The 27,709-nt window shown below is 40.5% G+C and overlaps 1 protein-coding gene across 9 annotated transcripts in view; it reads right to left on the reverse strand.

Moving 5' to 3' along the window:
• PITPNM3 (PITPNM family member 3) overlaps positions 1–27,709 on the reverse strand; it is a 72,656-nt gene that overhangs the window by 19,393 nt on the left and 25,554 nt on the right. For 6 of the 9 annotated variants that reach the window (XM_062615605.1, XM_062615603.1, XM_062615604.1 and 3 more), the window contains 7 exons: positions 22,828–22,935; positions 17,457–17,533; positions 16,031–16,266; positions 9,208–9,397; positions 6,911–7,030; positions 4,626–4,807; positions 2,021–2,190 (listed from right to left, as the gene is read on the reverse strand). In XM_062615605.1, the coding sequence (XP_062471589.1) occupies positions 2,021–2,190; positions 4,626–4,807; positions 6,911–7,030; positions 9,208–9,397; positions 16,031–16,266; positions 17,457–17,533; positions 22,828–22,935 (1,083 nt within the window). Of the gene's footprint in view, positions 1–2,020; positions 2,191–4,625; positions 4,808–6,910; positions 7,031–9,207; positions 9,398–9,726; positions 9,772–16,030; positions 16,267–17,456; positions 17,534–22,827; positions 22,936–23,705; positions 23,963–27,709 lie in introns of those variants that run through there. The other 3 variants (XM_062615609.1, XM_062615610.1, XM_062615611.1) reach the window with 3 other exon arrangements.

The following is a 27,709-nucleotide window of genomic DNA, read 5'->3' on the forward strand; positions in this document are numbered from 1 at the left end:
CCGTACTTTGGAAAATAAGATCTGAGACTAGACAGTGGGAGGCCCACTGAAGAGAGTGCTAGAGGGTACCCAAGAAGAACTGTCAAGGAAGCAGTAAGGGGCCAATAGAATATTTAACAGAGGAGAATTAAAAGGCATTTGGCAAAGAAATAAAAAATATGAATGAAGATTTGGTTTTAGCCACACTCTTACTAGCTAACGACTCACCTCTGTGAATCCAACACTACTTCTAAAAGGCATGTTTACATGGCCAACAATTACTTTTAAATGTAATTGTCACACTTTTGAATACATAAATGCTTTCATACGCAGGACAGCATTCAAGGGGAGGAGTGCCTGGAGAATTACACACAAAACCTGTATCACTTCAGAGCAATCCCTCTCGCAAAAAGCCACAATTCCATTAACTTTTCACACATTTTCAAGACGCACATAATCCCTTGAAGTGAAATGTGAATTTCATCCATGCCCACCAGGACTGACTGATGGGAGGGTTTATCACACACAGTCAACTGCTGACAGCCACACCACTGGCTACTCAAAAAGATGTGCCAGAGTCTGCCACTGAGGTACTCTTGTACAAAACACTGCCAGTATTCTCTACTTGTTGTGCAGTAGCTGGCATCTGCTAATCAGTATTTGCCCTTAAGGACTCTAAAAAGGTATCTAATGAAACAGACATGTGCTCTATTTCATCTGTGATTCCAGAGTAAATGTGTCCATTCTGGTTCATTAAAAGAAAACCACAACTTCTTGAAAAAATACTAATTCTAGCTCAAGGAGTTTGAATCCATGTACGCAAATTAATACTGACAGATTTTTCCACATGAAGTCCTAGGAAAAAACTGCTGAACTGCCTGCCCCAAGCCCCCAGCAAAACCCCCACCATCTTCAGAGGAAAGTGTTGCTAATCTTAGAAAGAAATCTCCAAGACAGAAAACCAAACTGCAGTGCAGTTTTCAATGCCAGCTAGCATCTATGTAATTTTTGTTCACTCCTCTGACAGCTCTTTCACAGAGGCAAAAAGCCTTTGTTTGTGGGAAAATACATTTGAATTTCCATTCTCTTTAGCTGAGCTTTGTTTTTTGTTTATTTCAACAAAACTGAGTACTGCAAATACAATGAATGAAATGCAAACTGGGAGTTTAATTATCCTCTCTTGTAAGGTCATGCAACTTGCTAAAAAAATCCTACTGGATTTCTAAAGGCTTGGAAAGACATGAGTTTGGTCATCCTTTTAATTATGGCAAGTAAAATAATTCTCAGTTTGTATGACATTCTACTTTATTCCCACAATCAAATGTGACTTTGAAAACTCAGTCAAATGACATTACTCAAAAGCCTATAAATGGAGAAGAAAAAAATTGGGAGTCCTGAATTATTGTCTCTTCTCACTATTGCAAGTGTTTTTTCCCCCTCACCTGATAAGTGAACTTATAATTTCCTATAAAGACTGGGCTACCCAAACCTCATACAATGAAAAAATACACACTGAATTTTGAAAAGTAAAGTAAGCTCTTAGTTTAACAAAAAAAAAAAAAAAAGAAAAAATCTGATGTATTTAAAAATAAAGCAAACAAATCCTGTATGTTTCTGATTACTAGGCTCTGTTACCAGAAAGAGAAATAATGTCTCACAACCAACACACCTGGGGCCAAATTTACCCACAAAGCCAGACATGAACAAGATGCAATGCTGAACCAAGCACTGATGTTATTTTGGTACCTTTTGCAAGGTCCGACCCTTGATGAGGTGTAAGCTTCATGTTACATGACATGGAATATATGATTAACAGCAGAGCAAAACACACACTACTGTAAAAGGGTGAGCAGTGACACCCCCGGAACAAGACTCATCACCTCAGTACCTACCTACACTAACATTCTGATATTTTAAAGGAAGAAACTTACCTCACTCCCCAGTCTCTAAGTAGGCTCCTTTATTTACCTCCTTTCACGTGAGTCTCTTTGTTTACTAAGGTGACTAAGCAGCCTGTATTCTAACCCCAGAAAGACCTTACCATCCAGGCCAGGCAGAACAGTACTCCTCATGGCCAGCACCAAACCAAGTGGCGATCCAAAGAGGAAGAAATCAGACACCTCGAATTCAAATCGGCCCAGGTTTACTTCTGACAGACTGGAATTCACAGGCGGAAAGTCTGGACCATCTTTCAACACGCTTGAGTGGATGCTAGGCAAAGAAAATGCAGATTCAACAATAATGAATGGGCATCCAGAGAAAAATTCCATTCCCAAAACAGGCTGCTTATAAAGATCTAGCACCTGTATCTAGATCCAAGCAATAAACCTCCAACTGTAGATAGATATTGCAGTATAGCAGCCACTTATCATCATTTCCAGTGCACGATTCAGTAAATTTACCACCTGCAATATGCAAGGGTTTCTACATTCATTCTACAGAATACTTAATGGTAAGTTACTCATGGACTCGATTGAAGTTTACCTCCCCTCCTTTTCAGCAGTACAGATATATGTAAACTTATTCTGAAACTTCTACAAATTCTAACCTACTCAAGTTGTATAAGGACAATTAATATTAAAAGGTTACAGTCATTTAGTATATAATATAGGTACCTGAAAAGCATTGTTTTAATCCATTGCCTGAACTCTGAACTAGAATTTCACTACTTTTCAGCTGTTTATTGCAAGTTAAAATTAATTATGTCTATAGACATCTTTAAATCTCTTAAGTGATTTAAACACTTTCATTTACTTTCTATGCCATACATACACCAGGTAAATACAGATCACCTATTCCTCACTGACAGAGAAAAGATTTGTCCCTCATTTAGTTTTGCTGGAGATGAAATAACTCCATTCAGAAGCAGAAAAATAGCATATAAACCTGCAGTCCAGTTACGAGACAGAGCAGAACATGCCTCCACCACATGCAAAGCCTGACTGAGAGATGCTGACCACGCTGACTTCAACCAGTGCTCTAACTGAAGCCCTTATGAATTATCTGCACACTACACTCTGCACCAGTGGCCAAGTATGAATCAGAATCCAGACATCCTGAAGATTGGTCCCAAGACACCAGGCTCAATCTAAGATCCTATCTGAGGTTCCTATCTGAGGCATTCCTGTATAACCTGATGTTACTAACTGAAACTCCAGGGACAAAACTTAGGGCCCCTTCAGGGTAGAAATGAAGAAAGCCAAGAATCAAATCCATCATTGGCACAGCAGTTAAGAGTGACCTCTCTGTGCTAAAAGCACTTGGACAAAAAGCACAAGCTGACACACTGAAATGCAACCATAGTACAGGACAAGGATGTTTCTGTAACTTCATTACTCACAGTGACACAGCCTGTGTTTGTTCAACTATTCTTCCGTAACTCAGCAACAGCCTAAAGTTTGAGAAGTCCAGAATTTGGATGGAAATCAATATGTTTCTGCTTGCTGAAGTACAGCTGCATGTAAAACTTTCTGTTTAAGTTTATAGATGCAATATGAAACTGAAAAAACCCACAAAACCCGAAACACAAAACCCTGTTATCTTTGACTTTTAATTATCCTGTGATCCCCCAAGTCTGAAGTGCTTTACACACACCTACAGAAACATAAAAATAGTACCCCTATGCAAGAACCTAAAAGTGACTGACCAAAAAAATCTTCAGGTGTTGAGTCATGTACAAGCAAAACCCAACCATTCTGCCTCAGACAGAAGACACTGCAACATACCGATATGCCGAAAACCCAGTGGTTTGAAAATAAAAGCAGAATAGTCAACAAAAGCAAAGTGCATTCAGTCAAAGCAAGAAAATAAAATTACCTTAACTGCTACTAACAGAACTGCCACACTTGATAGAAAGCACAGTACTAAGTCTCCACTATGCTTAACTGTAGCAGAACTGAAACTTCCAACACAAAATAGGACTTCTCCGTTTGCATCACTCTCAAGGAAATAAGATGATGCATAGAGGAAAAAAACAAAGAACTCTGAGAAGTAAAAAAATCAAATAGCTTAGTACAGGAAAAAAACAATGAGACAAAGGGAATGCTTATGTTCCCATCAAAGCTGTGTTTTAAACATTACTTAGGATCCAGGAAAGCTAATTAAGTTAGATTTCCTCCCCCAGCCTCCTGCTCATTTAAACTAAATATCTAGGCAAGTTTTTTGTTTGCTTTAAGGCTAATTCAAGTAGCTCATAGACCATTGGGAATACCTAAAGGAAATATCTCACTCTTTACAGAATAATAGAAAGCCTATAAGTGAAGTCAGAGGGATCTTTGGAAAGAAAAACACAACAGAAAATTATAATTATAAAGCATTCATCTGTCTTGATTTCTGTGGGTTGCACTGAAGAAATGGAAGTGCTTGCGTTCATTTCTTTCATTCTTGCATTCATTCAACATTCAGTTGTGACAGTTTTGCACATTCAAAACTCTCACAAGTGAATAAAGATTAAATAAAAATCTCCCCATGTGTAAGTTCATACCAGACCCACTATATCTGTGATTTCCTTTGAGGGGCATACAGGGATTTTAAGGAAACCTCCAGAAACAACACAAACAATAAAAATGATTCTGTTGCTCTGGTGCTTCCAGGCTCCATTCAATGACAAGCCTGTTTCTTTTACTCAGTCATCAAACCCAAGTTACCTAGACAGGAAAGCATGATGCTGGGTTATAGGATCACAGTCATAGGTGGATGAATCACTCTGTTTCCGAGGCAATGGCTGCCTTGGCTTCTCATCCTCCATGATTCCCGAGATGTCAATATTGCTTTTGCTCAGGCGTTTGCTGCCACCCAGACTGGAGTCCTCTGCTAAGAGGGGATTATCCTTCAGAGAATGAACAGAGCAAAAGGAAGATTTAGACAGTGACCAAAATACAACAGAGCTCATATGAAATGGCTCCATTTATAAAGTTGGCCTCACTGTATCCAAGAAAGGGTTGAATGGGTTAGAGTCTCTGCAGCAGAATATAAGGAAAGAGTTGAAGACTAAATTTCCTTGTTAAGAGTAGGATTCAAAGTTTTTTCCCTTGTTGCATACAACTCTCCCCCTACTCCTTTATATTTTCTCCCCCACTGCTCACTACACCTGTATTCTCAGACGCAGCATTATGCCAGGTATTACACTGCTGAGGTGTCATTGGAACACTCTTCACAATTTGTAACAGCAAGTGAAAACAGACTTTATCATGCTCAGTACTTTCAAGCAATTTGCAAAGACTGTAAAATCCAACTAGACAACACAGAGAATGTGAGAAAGAGTGCAAGGTTTAACAGATGAGGACCAAGGCAAGAGACTTGGCCACAGTCACACATACAGACCATGGAAAACATGCTAATTGAATCTATTTCTCTGAATCTATAGAAAGAACAAGTTCATAGGTCATGTATTTCCCGTAACCTCACGCAGTACTGGAGCACATTAGCAGCCCTGTGCACATGGGGTGAGATTTCATGTCAAGAAGAGATGTTGAACAACCTAATCTGCTCTCCACAATCATGCTGTGAGTTGCATAAAAATGTAAGAAGCAAGCAGCATATGATCTATGAGATGAACCTCCCCACACTGTTCCATCTGTATAGTCTTTCATCCAAGAGGACCTCCTGGCTTCTGCGACAAGTGAATAATTAATCTTATTCCCAAGAACAGGGAACCTAGGAACTATAGTTAGTGCCAATTCTGGAGCTGTTCATGTGATAGTCTCCTGAAGACTGATTTGGGAACAAATTCATCTTACACATTCACACATTACTGCCATTCGATAGCGAAACTGTAAGACCTGGAAAGTCAAAGGAACTATACTCCCTCAAGCCTGATCTACACTCTCAGTTTCACCAGTAGCCCTCACACCATCAACCCCACCACAGGACTGGGATTCAGGAAGACCATTTTCCATTTAGTTTGCTTCCAATGCACTATTGTCAGTGCCACTGCTATCAAAGGCTGGCTGCTGAGAACCCAGAGCCATGTTACTAACAGTGAGTCATTCTCCTTCCTTCCTGGAAACATTTAGAAGATGTCTCTTTACTAGAGAGTACTCACATATTCTCAACATAGCTCTTGTACACACACAGCTCTCAAATGAACCAAGCTGGATTGTATCACTGAGGCCATTTTTGAGGGGAAATGAACAAAAGACTCAAGAGATGAAACAATTTGACCAGGGTCACAAAACCAGCAAAGAACAGCGTGTGGGCACCTCATTCAGTGTCAACTCTAATACAGCACCCCCTTTTCCATATCCACTTGAGTCTAAGTACGTAAGATTAGCTGAACTTCAATTTTCTTTCTGAAGTGTTGAACACAATACTGAAACTTTCATGTCAGCATTACTTTTTAAAAAATGTACTTTCACTATTAAAAAGTCTTTCCTGGATTGCAGCTAGAACTAATCCCCTCTTCCTTCCAAATGTAGCACTCCTATAGACACTGTTATGCTCAGTGGTCTATTCACAAATCCTCAGGGGACCTGCATTCCTTACCAGGAAGAAGGCTTTCACCAGTCATTAAAGTTTATTCTTGAACACATGTTAATGCTAGACTACCCCCAGACAGTAGCATAAGGAATTCCAGACCTTCTGTGAACAAATTAAAACCAAATGTATAAAAAGAATGATAAAAGAACCTGGCAAAACCAGGAACCTGCCAGAGATTACAGAGAAGATATGTTTGCACCTACAGCTAGGGATACAATAAAGGGCACTTGGTAACCCTACTTTAAAGATTTACAGATAAAGCCTTCACTAATGATTTCTGTATATCATAAAATTGAAGCTGCAGACTTAAATTTCAGACAGCAATTTTGTGATATATGAGAAAATCCAACACTATCATGGCAATTTACCAAATCCTTAAATTTTCTCTGGTTTATATGGAGCCGATTTCCTCCAGGGAATGAATCTATAGGGGTTCAGCTGGGTGTACTTTCACCTGGATGCTGCTGATGCTTCCTCTCCTGCTATTGCTCCGACTCTCATCAGCTGTATTAGAATTGTAGCAGATGGCATCAAAGCCCAAAATTCCTCCAATGCAGTCACCAATGAGGCACACCTGAGGAAACAAAAAGGTTTTTTTGGGACATGTAGCAAGTATTTTAGAAGACTCAAAAAGCATCACAGCACTGCAGAGGAGCTGCTGTCTTCACAGCCCTGTTGCTGTTTTTTTTTACACCGGGGTTCCTATTGCAGCTGAAAACATGTAGCCACTTTCCCCCAGTTCCTTTTATCTCCAGACATACGCTGTATGCCAAGAGTTTCTGACCCAGGGACTATTTTGATCTGCTGGGAGTGGCTGCTTGCAGCCAGATCCCAGCTTGAAAAGTCCAGCTCACTACACAACCAGTCTCACAAAGACTTCAAGCCACTTACATTTCCTTCAGAGTCATACAGGGAAGAGAATCTCAAACAGATGAAAACCAGACTGGTACTCCCCTGTCAGGACAAGGGAATGGAACTTTTAAATGCAGTATTAAGCAGAGATTCACTCTTGCTTCACAGTTAACATAGAAGCTGCCTTCAAAGTATGGACCTGAGAGTTAAAATACATGGAGTAGTAAAATTAGGAATTCAACAGAGTAATTTTACAGCACACTAGAATCTACCTCACAAGCCAATTCCACTGAACATCTCCCCATCCTGAACAAGATGATTCCTTCTCCCTGTTCCCATGCCAGTGTCTGAGGATAAGTAATAGCTGTATTACTTTTCTCCTTGATAACAACCCCCATGGTTAAAGGTTCCAGCAACCCCCTCTCTCCTATTCTCAAACTGAAACAAATGCCTAGTCTACTGTTCCCAAGTCCAATAACAGAAGACATCACCTCTTCTTACAAACCTTAACTTGCTTCTAGCCTTAATTCAGCTTGGCTACAACACTAAACTACAATTTTTGGATAACAGGATGCTGTGCATGATTTCTTCAAAGTGATGCATGTTAGGAAAAATGAGTGCTTCAAGATGCACTTAGGAGAAAAACCTCAAAATTCTCTTACTGCATCTCCACATATTGTGCTTTCTTAATTGAGTACATTTCTTGGGATAAAATCATTAAAAAAAAAAATATATCAAAATACATTAAGGTAACATCTCTCCTAAGACAATTCTGGTTCTGAAGTTGTATACAATTCAACAGCATGCTGATTTACTCTCAGATTTTCAGATAACCGCATATCTGCGGTTTCAGATAACTGCATAACAACATCCACAAAGAACTGAAAATTATATGATACAAGTACTCTTAATAAAATTAACAGCATATTTTGTGCAGGATTAACAGCATATCCTTCAATATACCATTCCATTTCTAATCCTTATTATTATTGGCATTAAGGTAATGGAGTTAACTTGTTCCAGATACATTACAAAACCAGAAAGGCAATCTCTTATCTAATGAACTTGCAATATAAATGGTCAGAAGAGACCAAAATATGAAAGGAAAGATTTACACTGGGGGGGGGGGGGGTGTGTCAGGTTATATGGCATGTATTTTGAAAGTACAGGACTTAATCAGAGGCAGAGTTGAGATTTGCAATGACCAAAGCAAAGCACTGTAGACAGCACAGTGAATTCACTTCCATTTTAACAATGCTGGTAATTGTTGATGGTGAAAATTCTGCGGAGCATACATGGGTCGTGCAGACTTTTCCATTTAAAATATTTACATGGTTTGTAAAACACACCAAGTAGACTGTTTTGTAACTTCTTTACTGTCATTTGTTTTATTACTACTGTGGTGGAGGGAAAAAAAGAAATAGTAATAGCTAAATATTGGATTCCTTGTGCTCTTAGTCAGAGATGTCCCAACTAGCTGATAGCTATAGCAGGTGTATGAGAAACTCTGTAACAGATTATCATTTGTCTTGGGCTGGCATGCTTGTTCACTGCTTAGCACATCACACCTAACTGCACAACTAAGGCTCTCACACATTTACCAGAATTCATAGCAATACTTGGTAACAGCTTAGGGAGCAAACTAACTGTGGGAGAAGGCATAGCACCTTCTATCAACTGAGTAAGTCCAGGTTAGATACTGTACGGGATTCCAGAAGTGTCTCTCATGCTGGACACTGAGAAGGCATTTTGCATAGATCGTCCTATGCTAACATTCATTCATCATGTTTTGCAGTGTTGTCCCACACTCATAACTCAAAGACTTCCACACAATGGCTTAAAACACCCCAGCCTTGTTCTGAAGGAATTTTACTTTGATGTGAGAGAAAACAGTCCTACCTGTCCATTAAAACCAGCCCCATCTGTAGATTTGAGAAATTCATTGTAAACTTGATTGGCTCTACTGATCACCATGGCAACTGCATCCTGGTATTGAGGGGATGAAACAGCCAGCAATGGCAAGGCAGCCAGTGGGATGTGGTCTTCACTGCTGCTGAGACAGCTCTCATCATAGCTGTAGGGATTTAGGCTGGAGAAGGACAGGCTCTCATCAGGAAAAATGCAAGAGGCAGCACACAGCATTTGAGAATGAACATGTTGTTTATCAACAGAAATGGGTTGGGCTATTGCAGTTCACAAAGAGTGAATACATGAAGAATCATTTTCTCACAGAATTCAACTGCTTAAAAAAAAAAAATCAAGGAGTTACTGCTTTATGTGAATGAGATCATGCTAGAAGGCATTTCTGTAGTTAAGAATACTTGGTGCACTTTTTCTCACATACAAGCAGACATAATTTAGAAGAGCAAAGGGATTATTCCATTTCAGCTTTTTTTTTTCCCCCATATAACAACTTACAACATCAAAGATCAGGATCCAATCATCACAATGGAATATTGCTTCCTAGAACACAAGTGTAATAGATTTATTTTTCAAAAGCATATAAAAACATTTTTCTCAATGTCTTATCTTTTCAAAAAGATGGAACAAAGCTGCACATAAATCATATGTATGTTTGTATATCATACGTATATGTTTGCATAGTAACACTTTGCAAAAGTGGTGGCTAGACTGAAAATGCAGGCTTAAATTTGATAGGTTGTAAGCTTTATTTCAGTGTACCCTGCAAGTTTCCAGGTAAATCTGCCAGTTGTGTTTTGACTGATTTTTATTGATGAGTGGATAAAACAATTCACAGAGAGCCAAAGATGCAAGGCACTTTAGTGTGTGCCTGAGTCTCTTACAGTAAGTTGACTGTCCTTTAGAGATTAAAGGAAAATCAGCTTATCAAAAAAGTATTCAGCTTATCAAAGGTTTATCCAAAGGTGCAGGCAGGCAACTTCAATGCTATTTTGCACTCCCTTGCTTTGGGAACTTGGTGAGCTATCACAATATTAAAAAGCAAGCTGCCTGAAACAGAATTAGTCTATGTGTTTTCCAAAACCTGCATCCTTGAGGCTATCACCAGGGTAACGGAAGAACAGAAGACTTGCAATGCTCATGTATGGAAGTTGGTCTGTGTTCACGTCCTGAGCCTCACTGACCATTTCCACATTTGCTCTTGCTGAAGCACTCCAGTGATTTGGCATTTTTCATCCAAAGTAGTGTAACAGATTCTATGTCCTGGAGCTCAGGTGCTCTGCCAAACCATGTCAATGTACCAATAAACGCAGCTTCATTTTGCCAGCTGATCAGATCACCCAAGTGCACAGAGATGTAGTTATGAATACTAACTCTCAAAAATGAAAAATGAACCTTAAAAAACTACATAAAAAGGCCTCAATTACTATAACAACTGGCAGATAACACCTCAGAAAGGGAAAGGGAGAAACACAAAAGGAAAAAACTTAAGTGAATGCATATGTTTTCACAATAAAAGGCAAACAATATTCACAACAACACAAAACAGAGTCAGTGGGGAAAAAACCCAAGCTAACAGCTATTGATTTTTTCTGGGTAAACGAATATAGATCAAAATGAGGAATTATTGTCTAGACAATTCATCACAGTTAACTGGCTTAGAAATGAGAGCTTGGATTTTTCAATTCCAATGTATTTAATACATTTTATTGTAAAGGTTGCAACCACACAGACATCTGCTGTTACTGTAGACACAACACAAAAGGAAGAAAGCTCCAGACCACTGAAAGACTGTATGGAAGAGATGAAGTTGCTTATATTAAGGGGACATACTAAGGAGTAGTGCTGAAGCTAATAGGTAAAATACCAGCGCTGGAGCTGAGAAGCCTGTCTTATCTTGATGTACAGGCAGGACACTGAGGGAGGCCCTTCCCAAAGCACAAGCTTGGAAACACCCACACTTGAAAGGCTGGAGATGGAAAGGGAAATCAGAAGGAAGGAGCTGAAATCACCAAGTGTAAGAGTCTGACACTGACAGATAAAGTCACCCGTTTTAGAACCTAACACGCCCCTGAGAAAAGGCGGCAAACGACCAAGCTGCAAGGCAGAACTGGTCATCCGGGCTGGGTAAGAATAAACCTGGCTCCCAGGGAAGAAGTGATCGATGGGACAGTGGCACCTGCCAGCAGGGATAACTGAGATCGCACCATGGAGATGGGGGGAAGGGGCTATTGAACCCATGGGGGAGGAGGCAGGAAAAGAGGAACAAGGGAATAAAAGCATATTCTGAATGCAGAAAGTACCTGGCTAGATGCAGATCAAGACAAAACACGGCTCTCTCCTCAAAAGTTGCTCAGGCCAGAAGTCCCTGACCATGGCAGAGGTGAGAAGAAAAAGCAGAGGGGAGACCAACTCCTATGGTAGTACTTATTTGGATTAACTGTCATACAACTGTTTTTGATGTTACGGTTTAGCTACCTGCACTCCACGCTGACAGTCCCAAGGACCTGCTATTGCTGTTTCTGAATGCCAGAATATGCATTTACCACTTCCACTTTCAGGATAAAAGGTAAACAAGGAATAGAAAATACACAGATCATAATGACTGAACATCTCCATACTCTTTCTAATTAAATTATGAAAGTATTTTAAAAATTGATTAGGAAAATGCAACCCCAAGAACTTCCACTGCAGGACCCACCACTGCATAAGCAGCAGGCAAGGGGCTGAGCATTCCAAAACTCATCCAATAACACTTTCATCTCATTTGGTTATTCATATGATTCCTTTCCTATTTCAGTGCTTGCTTCCTAAACGTAACTTTTGTTTTGGCCTTTTTTTCCTTCTCTCTCTTGCTCTCTCCTCACCCCAGTTTGCAATTACTGTTTTCCTGTTTGGCTAATACTGTAATTTAGGAGCTCTCCTCTGAGGTGTGAATCAATGTATGCTCATCAAACCAGATTAAGACTATATGAAAGCTATAAACAGCCTAACAGTTGATCCACTATGGCATATTTTCTCCCTGAAATGGAAGGAGATGGCTCCCAGATCATCCGGCTGGAAAAAGAATGTGCCTCAGTTTTAACCCTCTTCTGTCCTTAGCCACAAAGACAGAGAACTGTGAAGGGAAATCAGTCAAGCATTATAAATTCACACAGGTTGCATAAACAGTGTCTTTCTGATTGATATGAGAGATACAGGAAACTGAAAGTGATGGGAGCAGATGGGAGCAGACTGGATTAAACAATATGAAATATTTATGAGATGGAGTGATTTTGCACTGAAAGATCCCTCTCCTTTAAGCCACTATTTGCAATGCAGGGAGGAGAACGGCATAGGTGGATTTGGATGAAAAGTCCTAGTGGAGTCCCTCTGAAGCAAAGAACTCAGCACATGAACACAGCAGAATTCAAACAGAAGGCTGCACTACCTTGGCACACTATGCCTGCACATTCAGAAAACGGAGGATACATTCAAACCAAGCAAAAAATCTTGTTCTGCTGCTTAGTCAGTCACCTGGCTCACCCTCAATGAAACATTATGGGAATTAAAAAAACCACTTCTTCCCCCCAGTTTGCTAAATGGAATATTTGCCACAAGTCTGTGTTCCACAACTGCATTCTGGAGTTCTAACTATGAAAGCTGCTGGCATGAAGCTGCCAAAATGTGAGAGCAGGAATCGCCTCTCATTTTGTCAGCCCCATATGGGTACATTACATGCAGCTCCACCCAGGAACATACCAAGGCAATACCAATCTTCTATCCGTGCTGGAAATGACTCTATGGGACATTGAAACATTCAGCGTGGCTGTTTTTCAGTCTGGCTGAATACTGTGTGCTGCAAAAAGAGGGAATAAAAAACCAGAGAAGGAATGCAGGAGCTCTGCTCTTTTGGGCTGCCAGCACATGCTCTTCCTCCCACTGTAACAACTCTTCTTCCCAATAGTTGAGGCCTGCAGGCACTACGTTACAGGATACCTAAGAGGTCCTACTGAGTCCTGTGTTAATCAATGTCCCAAATGGGCAAGAATGACCTCTCAAGCACTCTTTGATGCTTAATTTCCTCTCCTACAATCAGTCCTCTTGCTTTACAGAGCAGTGACTTGGACAGACTCACACCTCCTTTCCTGGTTGTTTCAGTGTATTCTCCATTGTTGGGAACAATCAGGCACACCTTCCACAGCCTGGTCTGCACCCTCCCACCTTTCCTTCCTATACGCCTGTCACAGCTTTAAATCAACCTAGTATTTCAGAACTTTAATATATTCCCCATCTCTCCTGTCATCCGGACAGCAAGCATCACCATTCCTGCATCTCATGGTCCAAAACGGGGTTGTAGATCTCCTCAACTCTTCTGCAGATGCTCAGTTGCCACAGTAAAGTCTCAGAATAGCTGTTTCCACTCCAGCTTTCCAGGAACATGCCTTAATCACAGTACGTTCTTACTCCTGCTTCCCTTGAGCTTTTTTTTGTATAACCTAGGCTAGAGGCACAACCCAGACAGCAGAAATCTTCCTGTTTCTTTCTCAGACTTTTGGTAAGGCCTTTGGTTAATGACAGAAAAAAATCCTCTTTATATCACTTTAGCCTTGTTTCTGTTCAACAAGTTGCTGAACAGAAGTGAGGCACTGCCAGTCTGGTTTCTCTTTATGGTCAAACAGGAAACTTGTTACGGACCCAGGAACAGTATCCGTATCTCCTGATCCCCAAGTAAATAAATAAAACCACATTTCCCCAAATAAATAAAAAACCCCATATTTCCTGTCCTGAATGAGTTGATACATGTAATTTTTCACATCTCACAGCATTGCCAAAAAGAGTGCTGTAACAGCCATACATACATCTGTAATTGTTAAAATTAATAGTAATAATGCTTCCACAAGGTGATAACAGCTTTCACATCAACATGCACAGGAGAACTTCAGAACCTATCACTGTTGCTGCACAGTTAACCAGGCAGAGTTATGTTCAAGATATGAGAGCAAAGTGGCAGAGCCACCATCCCTGGAGGGATTTAAAAGACAAGTAGTTGTGGCACCTGGGGACATGGTTCAGTGGTGGACTTGACAGTGCTGGGTTAACAGTTGGACTTGAACTTAAAGGTCTTTTCCAACTGAAATGACTCTATGACTCTATGAAATACTAGACTAAGCAGGTCTTGGAGATGCAGTTGCTAACGACTCTAGCTCTGAAAGTTGCATTTAGTATTTCATAGTACTTATTTTTGTATCAAAATATTATCAAAACTTTATACAAAACAATAATTTTCAAATGCAGAAGTGACTACCAAGAATCTCAGAAAGCCACCAGACTTTAATGCCAATGTGATCTGATGAACTATCCCTTTAAGGCAGACATGAAGAGACATGTACTACACCATTTTTGTGAGAATTTCTTAACTACTCGTCCAGAAAACAGCTTCCCTCAAACTCTCCCCAAATTCCAAATCCACACAACTATTTTTTTTGACATTAACAAGCAACTTCCTAAATTGAAATCATTAGCTCTGCTTCATATACCAAATAGTGTTTCCTAGCATAACCTGATCTGACAGAAACAGAACCTGACAGCTGGAAATGCAAATGTGAATGTCAGGTACCATAACCATATTACAGCTCAGTGTCATTTAAGTTTGCAGAGTTATGCTAGTTGAGAAATGTACTCATTTTATCAATGACAAGATGTTTGAGGCATTCTTGCCTAGTGCTCTTCATTAATAAAGAGCTGATCCAGTATCTACTGTAATGCAGTGTTCCCTCCCAGTTGCTCCCTAGAAGCTCTGACATGGGATCTATCTGATTTTATGAAAGTGAAATACCAAATTGCTTAAAACAAACCACTCATCTCTCGTGTTAGTAAGGACAATCTTGTGAGTGCCGCCTCCATTAACATCAGTTATCAAATGGGTCTGCTCGGACAGGAAATTCCATCAAAGTGAACGGACCCTCTCACAATGCACGTGACTAAACCCTAGCTGTTTTCATTATCCAAAAGATTTGTTTCCTAGAGATGCACCATTTGTAGAGCGTGTAATTCTGTATATGGCATTCTTATAGATGAATAATGCTCTTTGACCAAGAACACACCTTAAATCAGTCTTGTTTTAGACATTTATTTCTGTTCACAATTTCTAGTGCAACAATTTCTAGTGCAAAGCAGAATTTATCAAAATTGGTCCAAGTTTCTCAGCAGTGCTTCACAACCTCCACTTTATTCCTAAATCAATGTTAGCAATATGCCATTTTTGCTTCTAAACCAGAAAGCATTAAAACTATCAGGAGGGTTTTCTATAACACCTGTCCCTATAATGGCCAACTAATGAACAGATGAAATAAGACAGACAGATGTCAGCTGGCACATCCACAGGCAGATCTAGCTATGTTTCAATTTTAAAATAAGATAGAAATTAACTACTGACTTTTTGGGGTCACGCTGGGGGTGGAGTGGGAGGGTGTGGAAAGTTAACAGTTATCACAGTTCCTTCTGTGCAGATTTCTTCTGGATATTTTTGTTCTGTTGGACACACATGGACACCAGTCTGCAGTGCACCAAGGGGTTTGGTGGGGTTTTGTAGTTGTTTTTTTCCAATGGCGGTGGTTTTGGTTTGGTTTTGTTGTTTTTTTTCAGTTTTTCAATTTTTTAAACAAATACATTCACTTAGGATGAAAGATCATTCCAAGTCTTGCAGTAAGCAAAGGATTAAGAAGGATTTGCAACATTTCATTATGAAAACAACAGGTCACAGAAAGCCATGTGAAACCATACTGCAAAGCCAAACATTAGGAAATGCAAATCAACTTACTTGGAAACAAGAGAGAAAGCTGCTGAACAGATTGCTGGGCAGGGAACAAGCCTGATTAAAATGTGACCCAAAGCAGCAGGGAAATGGGCTCGGGTCACTTTCTCAAACACAGAACTGAAGGTGTTAATGTCTGCCAGCTTGCTGCTGTGGTCTCCACCTCCAGTGTCTAAGATGTTACCCCCATGTAGGATTAAAATTAGCACATGGGTTTTGCAGTTCTGGTGCTGGACTCCTTCCTGTGAAAAAAAAACAGGGAATAAGAGGGGAGGAAGCATTTTTATGGATAGTGTTGGTATACTTGGTGTCAACATTAGCAGTGATTTTTTTTTCCCCCACTGTGATCTTTGCCATCACTGGGGGGGGGTGGGGGGGTGGGGTCTGTGCCCTGTGCTCCATTTAATTCAAGCATGTCTTAACCAGGTAGAGCATACTGTGCTTTTCCAGAAAAACCTTGCAGCACAGACACAGGTTTCAACAAAGATTATAGGTCAGCTCTGTGTACATCAAAAGATATTTTAAATACATTGAGACTGGAGAAGAATTCCAACATCCACAGACAAAGCAAACATCTGTCTAGGTATATCCTGAATGAGGCTGCTGCATTTACTGGAAAGCTTCTAACTCAAATCATCACAGATTCTAAAAAGACAAATTTTTTGGCAATGAAAACATCCAGCTAAGGCAGAAAATATAGTTATCTCAGCCTTTTGAGATTAGCAACTTTCGATTAAAAGGAAAAATGGGGCTAATTTACCCACACATTTACTGAAAGAGTAAAAGATGTCTAATTGCTGACATCCATAAACCTCACAAATACATTTATGAATATGAGAATATACGCATAACACAGAAAATAATCAGTGTGCTCCATAGAATAAACAAGATGTTACCTACTTGAGACTGGGAAAACATTTTGAATGTCTCACAACTCCCCCTTTTTTTCTGCTTCTTTATCCCTTGAAATTTATGTGCACTCAAAGACGAACTCAGTAACACATTAAAAGATCAGGAGATTCTTTTGGTTTTAAATCTTGACTGTCATTTTCTTCTTTGCGTTGGATCATTTTATTTCCTCACCAAATGTGAATACAGACATAAAAATAACAGTAACATTTCTTGTAATTGTCTGAGGATTGTGAATTGCTAGACTGTAAGAGCAGGAATTCTGTTACTATCAATTCGTGACTGCTGCTGAATCTGCTCCACAAAACCTTCAGAGAACTGGGTTGTATTTCCACCTAAATTAATTATGCAATGTCTAAAAAGCTTGGGATGATTTTTAGTGATTGCATGTGCACCTACAGAAAAAGGGACAGACACACTAAGCCACCAAACGGGCTGGTAATTCTGTAATACAATATGAGAATATTTCTGCATATCTACTTCTTGGAAATCAGCACAGCTTGTTTTGGGGAAACAACCTCACCTCATTGTCCTCATGTATTTCAATACTGCCTTGTGCTGGGAACCTTTTTTTTCTTGAAGAGGCTCTATATAAATCACCTAAAAGGAAAAGAAACATGATTGATCACATAAATATTTCGCTGCCTCACTTTTTGCAGACATCATAGAGGGAAGGCACATTTCTAGTTTCAAGACAGAAAGATCCGTTTTCACAGGAAATCCTGAGGACAAACAGGACAATACACAAGGTTTCTTGCAGCCCTGCACACTAGAGACTCTTCTATTCTTAACAGCAACATTCAGAACAAGATTCAGGTCCCTATACAGAGGTGTGCAGTAGCAGTAGTTGCCATTGGTCACCTGTATATTTCTGGAGAGCAGAAGAAGGGATCACCTCAGTTTCTGCATCACCTCTGTTCATCCCACTCAGATATCTTAAATAGTCTGGTATGTCTTAAATGGCACTAAGCACCTATACATAGGCAAGTGAAAAGTTCTCCAAAGTCCTTCATGATCCAGGTCTTCCACAACCTCTGTGACTACCTGAAAAACTCCCAGAAGTAACTGCAGTGCTCCATTATCAGGATCCTAAATAGGAGTAACAGAGCACAGAGCAAAAGACAGTTTCTCCTCAGAAAACCTTGTGACCTGAAAAAAAGGAACTGACGTTGCTGAGAAACACAGTGCTTTGCTAATACAACATACTGCAACATCCCACTGAAGGGGAGTTACTTCATCTGAAGTCATGGGGAGCAGTTCTTTGGGGAGGGCAAAAGTGCTCTTCCCTGGTACAAACAGTGATGAAATTCCAGATAAGATGAAAATCTTTCTATCTCTGTAGCACCTCTTCCTCCTCCCTCTCAAGGCTTTGAAACCCTTCTGAATCTCAGCACCAGAAATTTGTAATTTAAAACTTCAGCTGACTACAGTGTCAGTCTTAAAATTCTACTCATCTCACAGGGGTTAGCTGTTTGGGAGCCCTTCCACCCTCCATCACAGATGCAGGTCTTAGGAGTTAATGAGAGAAGACTGTACTAAACGGTAATACCAAAGTAGTTCACTGACAGCTTTCTGGATTTAAACACATTTTCCTCTGTTTCTTCCAGCATGTCAGAAGAATATAAATGCACCACATAATGATATAGATGAGTCAGTTTACTTTGAGGAAGGAGAGAGGGGGGCATTCTGAGTTCACACTGTGCTTGTGGTTCCACTGCATTTGACGTATGTCCATAGGCAGCTTGCCAGGCCCTAACAGCAGACTGTGATTTTCATCTCACCAAGAACTCTGATTAAGCAGGGTCTGGCCAAGTTATTCTAAAAGCACTGAATTTAGTCCAAAACACATTTCAGACACTCTCTACTCTTCTGCATAAGGACTGAAAGCTAATTCTAGCACAGATTCTACCACTATAATTTCTTGTAGCCACTAGAAATTTATTTACTTTCTGTGGCTACATTTCTCTGTATTTAAAAGAAAGGTAATTATTCTTGCCTTTCTGGCACGTAAGGATTTAAAGGATTAGTCACACAATACTTGTATAAAACAAAGCAACACAACAAAACCCAAAACACTAGAAAACAAACCCAACATCAACAACAGACACCCATAGACCGTGAACTTCCACCAAATGCAATTGTTTTCCGGAAATCTCTGCAATTTAAAACTGCTTCTGATTAACACACTTCTAGTGTGGTTTGCAAAGGTCTGCTTGAAAGACTCACTTTATTTGAAAGTCATCATGTGAAAGCTCACAAGAGAACCAGCACCGCAGAAACAATAGTTTTGTGCCACGAAAAAGTATTATTCAGGGCCACAAGACCCCACCTGATAGTGAAGCACAATACTTATCTGCAAGAGAATACCGAAACAAGAAACCCAGGACTCCTCACCAATGTTCCCAAACCTCTGGTTATAGTCAGATTACTTGTGTACTGTTCCCTTGAAAATCTTGTCCTAAAGATACACTTTTAGAAAGTGGAGAGGGTGGTTTGCTTTTCCCCATATGCATCAACTGCCAGGCTGCAGGATAGTTCCTTGCTTCACACACACAGAAATGCCATAGATAACTGGGCATTAGGATTCCGGGCATTGTTTTAATCACAATCTCTATTATTAAGGTAGCTCTCTACCATAAAACTGGGCTGCTTTCAAAACTGCTTTTCACTTTGGCTGAGAAAAAGAAAGAAAAACACAACTCAAGTTGCAGTATTAGAGATGAGAGAAACGCAGCTGGGCAGCTCAGGCGCCGGCAGCACACAAGGTCTGCTTTTCTTTCAGCCATAAAAACGTGCACAGCTCATCTCTCTTCAGAGCCCTGCTACGCTGCCAGAAGTCCAGGCTGCACTAATGGCAGAGTATACACCACTCTGCTTTGAAAGTGTGCACCCAGAAGCACGGAGGTACCAGAAAGGCAGTGAGGCAAACGAGAGCCAGAGCCAGATGGCTCTGTGCTGATGTGCAGAGATCTTCAGCACTGTGCTACCCAAAGAACAAACCTGCCTGAAGTCAAAGTAGTCCCGCACTGGGGATGCAGGGGGCTGTCTGGCATGTGCAGCATTTGAAGAGATTTGCTGACTGTATACTGTGGAAGATAATTGGATTTTGGGTCTGCATAGATTCAGCTTTATTGTTTAAGTTAATACCAGAGAGTTAAATAAGTGGGGGTCTTCTCTGTCTTGATAATCTAAAGCTCTATAGGAGACAGAAATGGACAGCATGACCTTCTAGAAAAAATTACAGAAATTCAATTAGGCACTGAAAGGAAACTGATTACAGAGAAATTACGTGGTTTCCTATTTACTGGAAAGGTTTTAATGAGGTAAATAATAGCATGGTTTTGCTGGACCCAGCCTCTCCCTGAGGACATTATCAACATTTTGCAGATTTTTCCTGCTGTCCTGATGCATACCATTGTTATACCAAGTTTTGCTAATTGTATCATTATGTAAATTACAGTAACAAAAAAGGTACTCAAATCCCATCCAGTCAGAAACCAGCGCCTTGTAGTAATTTACATGCAACAGCTAGTGATGCGGTCAGGGAAGGTCAGGGTGGGACAAGGTGAAAAACTTCCTGTTTATTTGTTTTATCTTGGGTTTTAGTTACCCTGCAGACGCACCAGCCACAGAGGCCACGAGGCTTCTCTAATCTGGCAGAAGGAGAGGAGGTGTAGGAATAGGAGAACATGCTGAAATCTCAGTCCTCGAGGTCAGCTCCTCTGCAGGCACCCCAACCAACTGATCAGTAATGGGAAGGTGGTGGTAGTGGGCAGTTCCACCTGGGATCCTCATGTCCAAGTTCACGAAAGCAACCAGGTTTCCAAACACACTGAGAGCTTTCACAAACCCAGCTTTTGTTTTAATGCAAACCACTGAAAATCTCAATCTAGACACAGCTGCTGAGACAGCTCTGGCTCGTATTACTGAGCTGAGCAAATTCTTCATGCTATTTAGTGAACTTGGCCTAGTGGCATTGCATTGGTTTCCTTCGGGTTACAAGTCGGAAAGCAAATTCCTAGTATTTTTTTTCCCCAGGTGCTTTCTCAGCCCAGCAGCATGGGAGAATGCAACAGTCACAATCAATTGTTCTGCTTCTAAGGCGCAATGACCTCCCACTAAAAGGGTAAATAACTCACCTCTGCAAATGGGAACATCTTTTCCAGAGCTACCATGAGACATGAGGAACTAACTCACCTATCACAAAATGCTACACCTCCCACTCCCCCTGCTCTGCCTGCCAGAGAAGTGTTGAACATACAATAGCATGGCAATAGAAAAAATAGAAGTAAAAAACCCCAAAACCCAAAAAGAACGGTAAGAAAAAAAAAAATTGCTAAATTACAAAACAATCCTGCAACAAAATCCCACTGAGGACAGAGAGAAAATAAATGTTTGGCATATGATGGATTTAAGTCACGGCACTTTACCACGCTTGTAAAGGCAGTCTGATACAAAGAAAGAAAATGGTCTAACCTACCATGGGGGAGACTAGTGGAAAAGAACAAACTGCTGACTAGGATGTAAGGTTTGGATCAGATTTTTGCTTCAGTGTATGCTTCTTCATGGTACCTAACTGTGGTGGGTTGACCCACCCGGACACCTGGCACCCAGAAAACTTGCTCTATCACTCCTCTCCTCAGCTGGATGGGGGAGAGAAAATATAACAAAAGGCTCATGGGTCAAGATAAGGAAAAGGAGATCACTCACCAATGACGACCATGGGCAAATCAGACTTGACTTAGGGAAATTAGTTTAATTTATTACCAATCAAATCAGAATAGGGTAGTGAGAAATAAAACCAAATCTTAAAACAAGATTTCTGAGAACATGAGGTACAGTTCAAACCTGTACTAAGAATCAAGCCAGGTCCTCTTCTTTTTAATTTTTTTTCCAGACCATTTCCAACATCCCTAATATTTTGCCATGTTAATTAGGGAGGAATTTAGAGTAAAAAACCAAGAGAACTTGCTTTAGGTACAAAGCATAAGGTGGTGACAGTCCCCAAAGAAAATTGTTATTTCCATTATCACACTCCCATGAGAAATTATGCCGGGTTTTGCCATCTGCTGTGCTATTACTAGCGGTTTATAATGACAAATCCATCATGAGAAATATGTTCACATGCAGGCTGTAACATATGGTTTCTATTAACAAATGATAAAGAATATTGTAATACACTGCTGATGCAGTTTCACAAACTTTGTGGCTGAACAGAACAAAATTTGGAGAAAACAAACAGTAAATAGGAAATGCTGAACAGAGCACTCCATTTCAGCCCAGCTGCCTTTTCCATCCTGCCACAAGCAGTCAGTCCTGGCTGGAGTATTCCACTGTACCAAGAAAGAGCAGCAATAGTACAGCCTGCAGTGAAAGGAACGTTACTGCGGTCATGAAAAGGATGCATACCCTTGTTGATCAGCTCAACTACTTGTGCTATCTATCAAACACCTTAGCCATTGTGAAATTTTTCTGCACTGGTACTGAGGTCAACTAAAGATGGAATTCTGTTCAATGTAACTAAAGGTGGTTCATGTTCATGGATGTGTGATGCTGGCCAGCTAGCAAAGCCAAGATATATCGGCACTGAACTGCCATGCCCACTCCTTGACAGCTGCATTTTTCTTTCAGTCTTCAGAAAAATAAGGGGGGGGTGGTGGTGAGAAAATGAGGGGTGAAGAGCAATAAAGCCTGCTGTGTGTATATGGAGACTGAATCACAGCTAATCTCCAACTGCAATGACAAGCATTTATTTCCCTGTGGTTGCTCACCCATTTCAGATGTTTCTGGATTCCCTCATACTTAATTTGCACGTGTGAGAGAAAAGTAATTGCTTTGGTAGTCACATTTTCTTGTTAACTTTAAATTAATATGTAAGGTAAGGTAAACATTACCTTGATTTTCTTCCAGCTTCCCAATTGTTTCTATCTGTTCAACAAGGTCATTTGAGTTCCACTGGCTCATGCCTATAAGAATGGCACTTTTTCCTTCCACCATCTCTTCTGTAGGAAGAAAAGGAGCAGATTAAATTGCAGTAATGAACAAGACAAAAAAGACAGTGTGAGACGTAGTAACTGAGAGAGAAATAAACACTCATCATGCCTGCTAAAGGGAACACATAACAGGTTAACATACGCAGGACTCTCCAGGAAAGTTTCCTGCTTACTGGTATGCCCTAGAGCGTACCTACATGATTCATATACTGTGTATAGAAAAATCATGCAAAAGAGAAGACTATCTGAATTCTTGCTCTTACCTTGAGCAGTCACTTAAAAATAAAGTTGATAATAAATCTCTTGGATTGTTGAATATCAAGTAACAGAATCAGTCGGAATTCTCCCCCCTCCCCTCCAGAAATTTTTTTTTTACTTTCTTTTTTTTTACTTTTACTTCAGAACATTCAAAAGCAGAGGAGAGGCACAAATGGACACACAGACCAGTTTAAGGCTTCTTCCCCTTTTGTCAAAGCCACCCGTGCTACACAAAGCGTTCAGTTTTCATCCAGGGACACAGAGACATAATGGAATAGCACCAAGTGCACAGCACAGAGAATGGATCCCATCCAGGGAGGGTGCTAGCACATCTAAAGGCAGCTGACTCCTACTCAAAGACCTGGACTCTCCCTGTGGCTGTCACAGAACCTGGGGTCCTACCTGAACCTGGAAAACCCATTCAGTTTCTCCTTGCCTCCAGTGCCTCGCCAGCAAAAAAGGGATTGCTCCACATCTTTCCTTCCATCCCTTGCCTGATCAAACGCAGAAAAGCTTCTTACCTTGTTCGCACACACATAGGGAAGCTTACATCGGCAGAACATTTGATACAGTATTTTCAGTGATTCACAATTTATGTGAGGAAAATCTGCTAGCACCAAGGCAAAAAAAAATCCGGTCTGTCTGAAGTTTCCACCATGGAAGCATAACTCAGCCCTGCTATGAACTGAGCATTTTCTGCCTAACTTACTGCATGCCCCATGGAAAGCAAGAGACAAAGGTAAGTTGGGCAAAAGGTAACAGTAAAACATTACTTCTCCCTTTCTCTATGGATTTCACTAAATCAAGTAGCTAGCCTGGGCAGATGAATCAACAGTCAGAACATGTACAGCTGCTCCATCTCAAACACAGGTGCTTGATTCTCTGTTTACAAGGCTGTCAGCCAGAAATGTCTTTGTTTGAGGAACTGGGGTTTGATCCCAGCTGTTTTTCAGAATGCAAAAGCAGCTCATTAATGTTACGTTTTAGTTGTGCCCATTGCTGTGCCCTCTGCCTCCCACTTCAGGCTGTCTCTGAAGTGCAAACTACACATGTCTAGATGTAGAGTTTGGGATAGCTTCCAAATTCTCCAATAAGGAAATACACTGCTCAACTCCAGCTGCACTGTGTAGAAAGTCCTTTCAGCTGCAAGAATAGCAAGCAACAATGAAGATGAGAAGGTCAGAAATACAGGTAAGAAACATTACAGGAAATGTAATACTGGTTACAGAATAAGGATATCAAGCTACTTCATTTCTAGGAGGTGAAAACTACAGTCTCTCTCCTGGACAGGTTATCCTCACTCCAGCACAAACTCCTGCAGTTTCTCTGGTGCTGTTTAATCCAGCGATCACGCCAATTACTTTAGTCCACACATATGCTTTCCTCTACCAAAGACAGACACTCCCTCATCACTCAGTGAGCTTCTGTTAGTTTCTTTTTTAATTCATTATGTATCTAAACTTCAGAGCAACGCCACTGACAATGCCTTCTCCCAGCATAATGAACAGAAAAACTGAAATCTCAACAGTCTCAAACAGGAAAGAGGCTATTTTTCTATTTCCAACTTTTCCACTCAATAAAGCTTAAAATTTCAACACATCTTAAACAACTTAGGCATCCTGTTCTAACTGAACACCCAATGGGAACAGAGCTCCATCTCTCATTCTCTTCATGCCTAGATGTCTCAAATACACATTTAATTGTGATCCACATAAGCAGTTTATCACATTTATCTCATTTATCAGTTTATCACATTTATCAGCAGTTTATCTCTCACTAAAAGTCTGTTATTAGAGGACTAACAACTCAGTAACAGATGCCATTCATAATCTATACACAGCAGCCACTTTTTATGTCAACGAACACTTATAGAAAGGATAGCTACTGTCATCATAAGCATTTCAGACCACACAGACTGCTCCTGACATTGAGAAACCAAGATTAATTAACAGAGAGCTACCATAGCCTCTTTCATGAGTAAGAATCTTGAGCACACACAGAGCCTGGCTTGAAATACATACCACATATCTATTGGCTTCAGCTTCGTAGGAACATAGCACTACTGAAGATGGTGCCATACGGCTCGTTTAAAGAAGGCAAAACCAACAGCAAAAGTTTTTATGCAGATAAATAAAATTAGCTGGAGAAAAAGGGGGCAGCTGTATTTCACATCACCTCATTTTTAGCAAAGCTGTCAGCAGGCTTTTGAGCATATGTCCTGGGTTCAGCAGTAGCAGTCATTTTTCTCCTTCTTAGTAGCTGGTGTAGTGCTTAATGGACTTAATGGGCTTAAACCATGACAGTATAACATTTGCTACAGTTACACACATAGGAAGTAAGGGAAAAAAGCACCCTCACATTCTAAATCAGAAGACTAATGCACAGATAAAAATGGGATGTTTCTGATAGATCAGACTCTCATCTGCTAGACTAGTTTAAATCCAGAATAACTGTTGAAGTCAGAGTTAATTTGAACTTAAAGTAGGTCAGAAAGTGCCTACAGGATCTCCTGAGAACAGCAATGCTACCAGTTCTTGTTAACTTTGCTTCTGAGGGAGTCCACAAAAAGCCTGAAGGTACTTTAATAATCACTGTCATCAACAGCTTCCTCCTAAACACCCCTCTGACTTCCAGCCACCTGTCAGACAAGATTTCTCGTAGTTTACAACTGGAAAAGTGAGACCCTAGAAATTAATAGTTTTCTATGACTGAGAAAATCAGTGCCATGCAACAGACTGCGTGTACCCACAGTCCATCTATTTGCAGGCATCTGGGACCAAAACAAGTACTTTGAGTAACACACTAATTAATCTGATTAATATTAATTGTGCCTCTGCAAAACCAGCTTGTTTAGGAAAATAAAATTGCAAATTCAGCCTCACAGAAATAAATCAGCAAAGTTATCAGGAAAGTTGCTTCAGAGCTCCCAAACCACTCAGAGCGCAGAGCAGATCCCCCTACAAAAGCCGTTTCATTTTCACTGTCTGCCTCCTACCCTCTTCGTTTTAAGGCAGCTAAAAAGCTCCTGACATAACTCCTTGATGCTGAATTTTACCTCAAGCTCATGCCAGCACAAAACCACAAGTCAGTTGAAAACCATTCCTGCAACAATTCCACCCCCAAAGAACATTAAAACATGCTGAAATATGAAGTTCAGTGCAAGACAGCAAACAGTTAATGCCAAATACCGCCTTAAAAACACCAGCTGCCACCCGCAATACAACCATGCATCTCCAGACATCAAATCAGCACACAGCAATGAGACTGAAGCCAATCCTGTAAAAGAAAATTAATTTGCTTAGAAACAGGCCTCATTCAAGAAGAAAAGAATGGTGGGAAGGGAGGGAATTTTCTTTCTGCACCATAAATATCTGCAGAGGGAGAAACTGAGTGACAATCTTAGCCATGAAAATGGTTTTGCATTCAGGTATCAGCAGAATATCTGCTGAGTGTGCTTGTTAATGAAGTAACCAAACTAAAATAAAAAGCACATAGAAACCCAAGCCAAGTTTCCCATGGACAGTTGAGTTCTCCACTTTGGATTAGGTTTTCTTTAAACTAGGAAAGAAGTCTCAACAAATATTTGGGGAAGGGGAATCCCTCTCCTTTTGATAGAATCACAGGATTGTTTGGATTGTAAGAGACCTTTAAAGATAATTCAGTTCAACCCCTCTTGCCATGAACAGGGACATCTTTCAATAGATCAGATTGCTCTGAACTTAATCCATTTTACTACAAAAGCCAAAGGACATTCAACAAGTTCATTCCATCACCCTTCACTGCTTACTTCCAGGTAACACAAGGACAAACGGACAGCTCAGTCTGACCTCAATAGCCTATACTATGAAAAATCCTACAGTTGCATTTCAGTGGCAGAATTAATCCTCCCTTGCTGGTTATTCTCTTCAGAAAAGCACTAGGTTTGGCTCCTGCAACCAAAATCGAACAGAGCCCCTACTTCCCACTGTAGGGAGAGGTTGTGTATGCACACAACCTACACAAACTTTACTCCAGCTTCAGAACAAAACCTGGCATGTTAAAGAGCATCCCAAGATTCAGGGTCTCATCAGGTGTTGTAGGGAGCATTGCATCCTGGATTCACCTAATTAAATTCACAAATATATGGATATTGCTGCTTCTTGAACAAGCAAACGTCCAAGTCACTTCAGTGAAAGTTTTGCCAGAGTAGAAAACCTGGCCATTGCTTTTGAAAGTTGGCCATCAGCAACACAGACACTGATGGCCTTCATCAGTAAACAAGTGCACTCCAACTGTAACATTATGCACTAGCTGACCTGCAAACAAACTGAGCCAAAGAGACCCCTTGAGGCTGGTTCTGATGCCAGACCCAACTTATGGCAGCTTACTCATTCACCTCAGTACTTCATCCATCTCCTGTAAATTTAGGCTCATTCACAAATCTTTGAGAGATCTGATGGGGGCTTTTTCAGATCTCAGCCTGATGAGGACAATGGTGTCAGTTCATCCCAAAAGGAGCTTAGTTACTTGCTGCAAAATTGGGGAA

This window comes from Pezoporus occidentalis, unplaced genomic scaffold (assembly GCF_034315485.1).
Source record: "Pezoporus occidentalis ecotype Australia unplaced genomic scaffold, CSIRO_AGI_Poc_V1 ctg183, whole genome shotgun sequence".
NCBI classification, from domain to species: domain Eukaryota; kingdom Metazoa; phylum Chordata; class Aves; order Psittaciformes; family Psittacidae; genus Pezoporus; species Pezoporus occidentalis.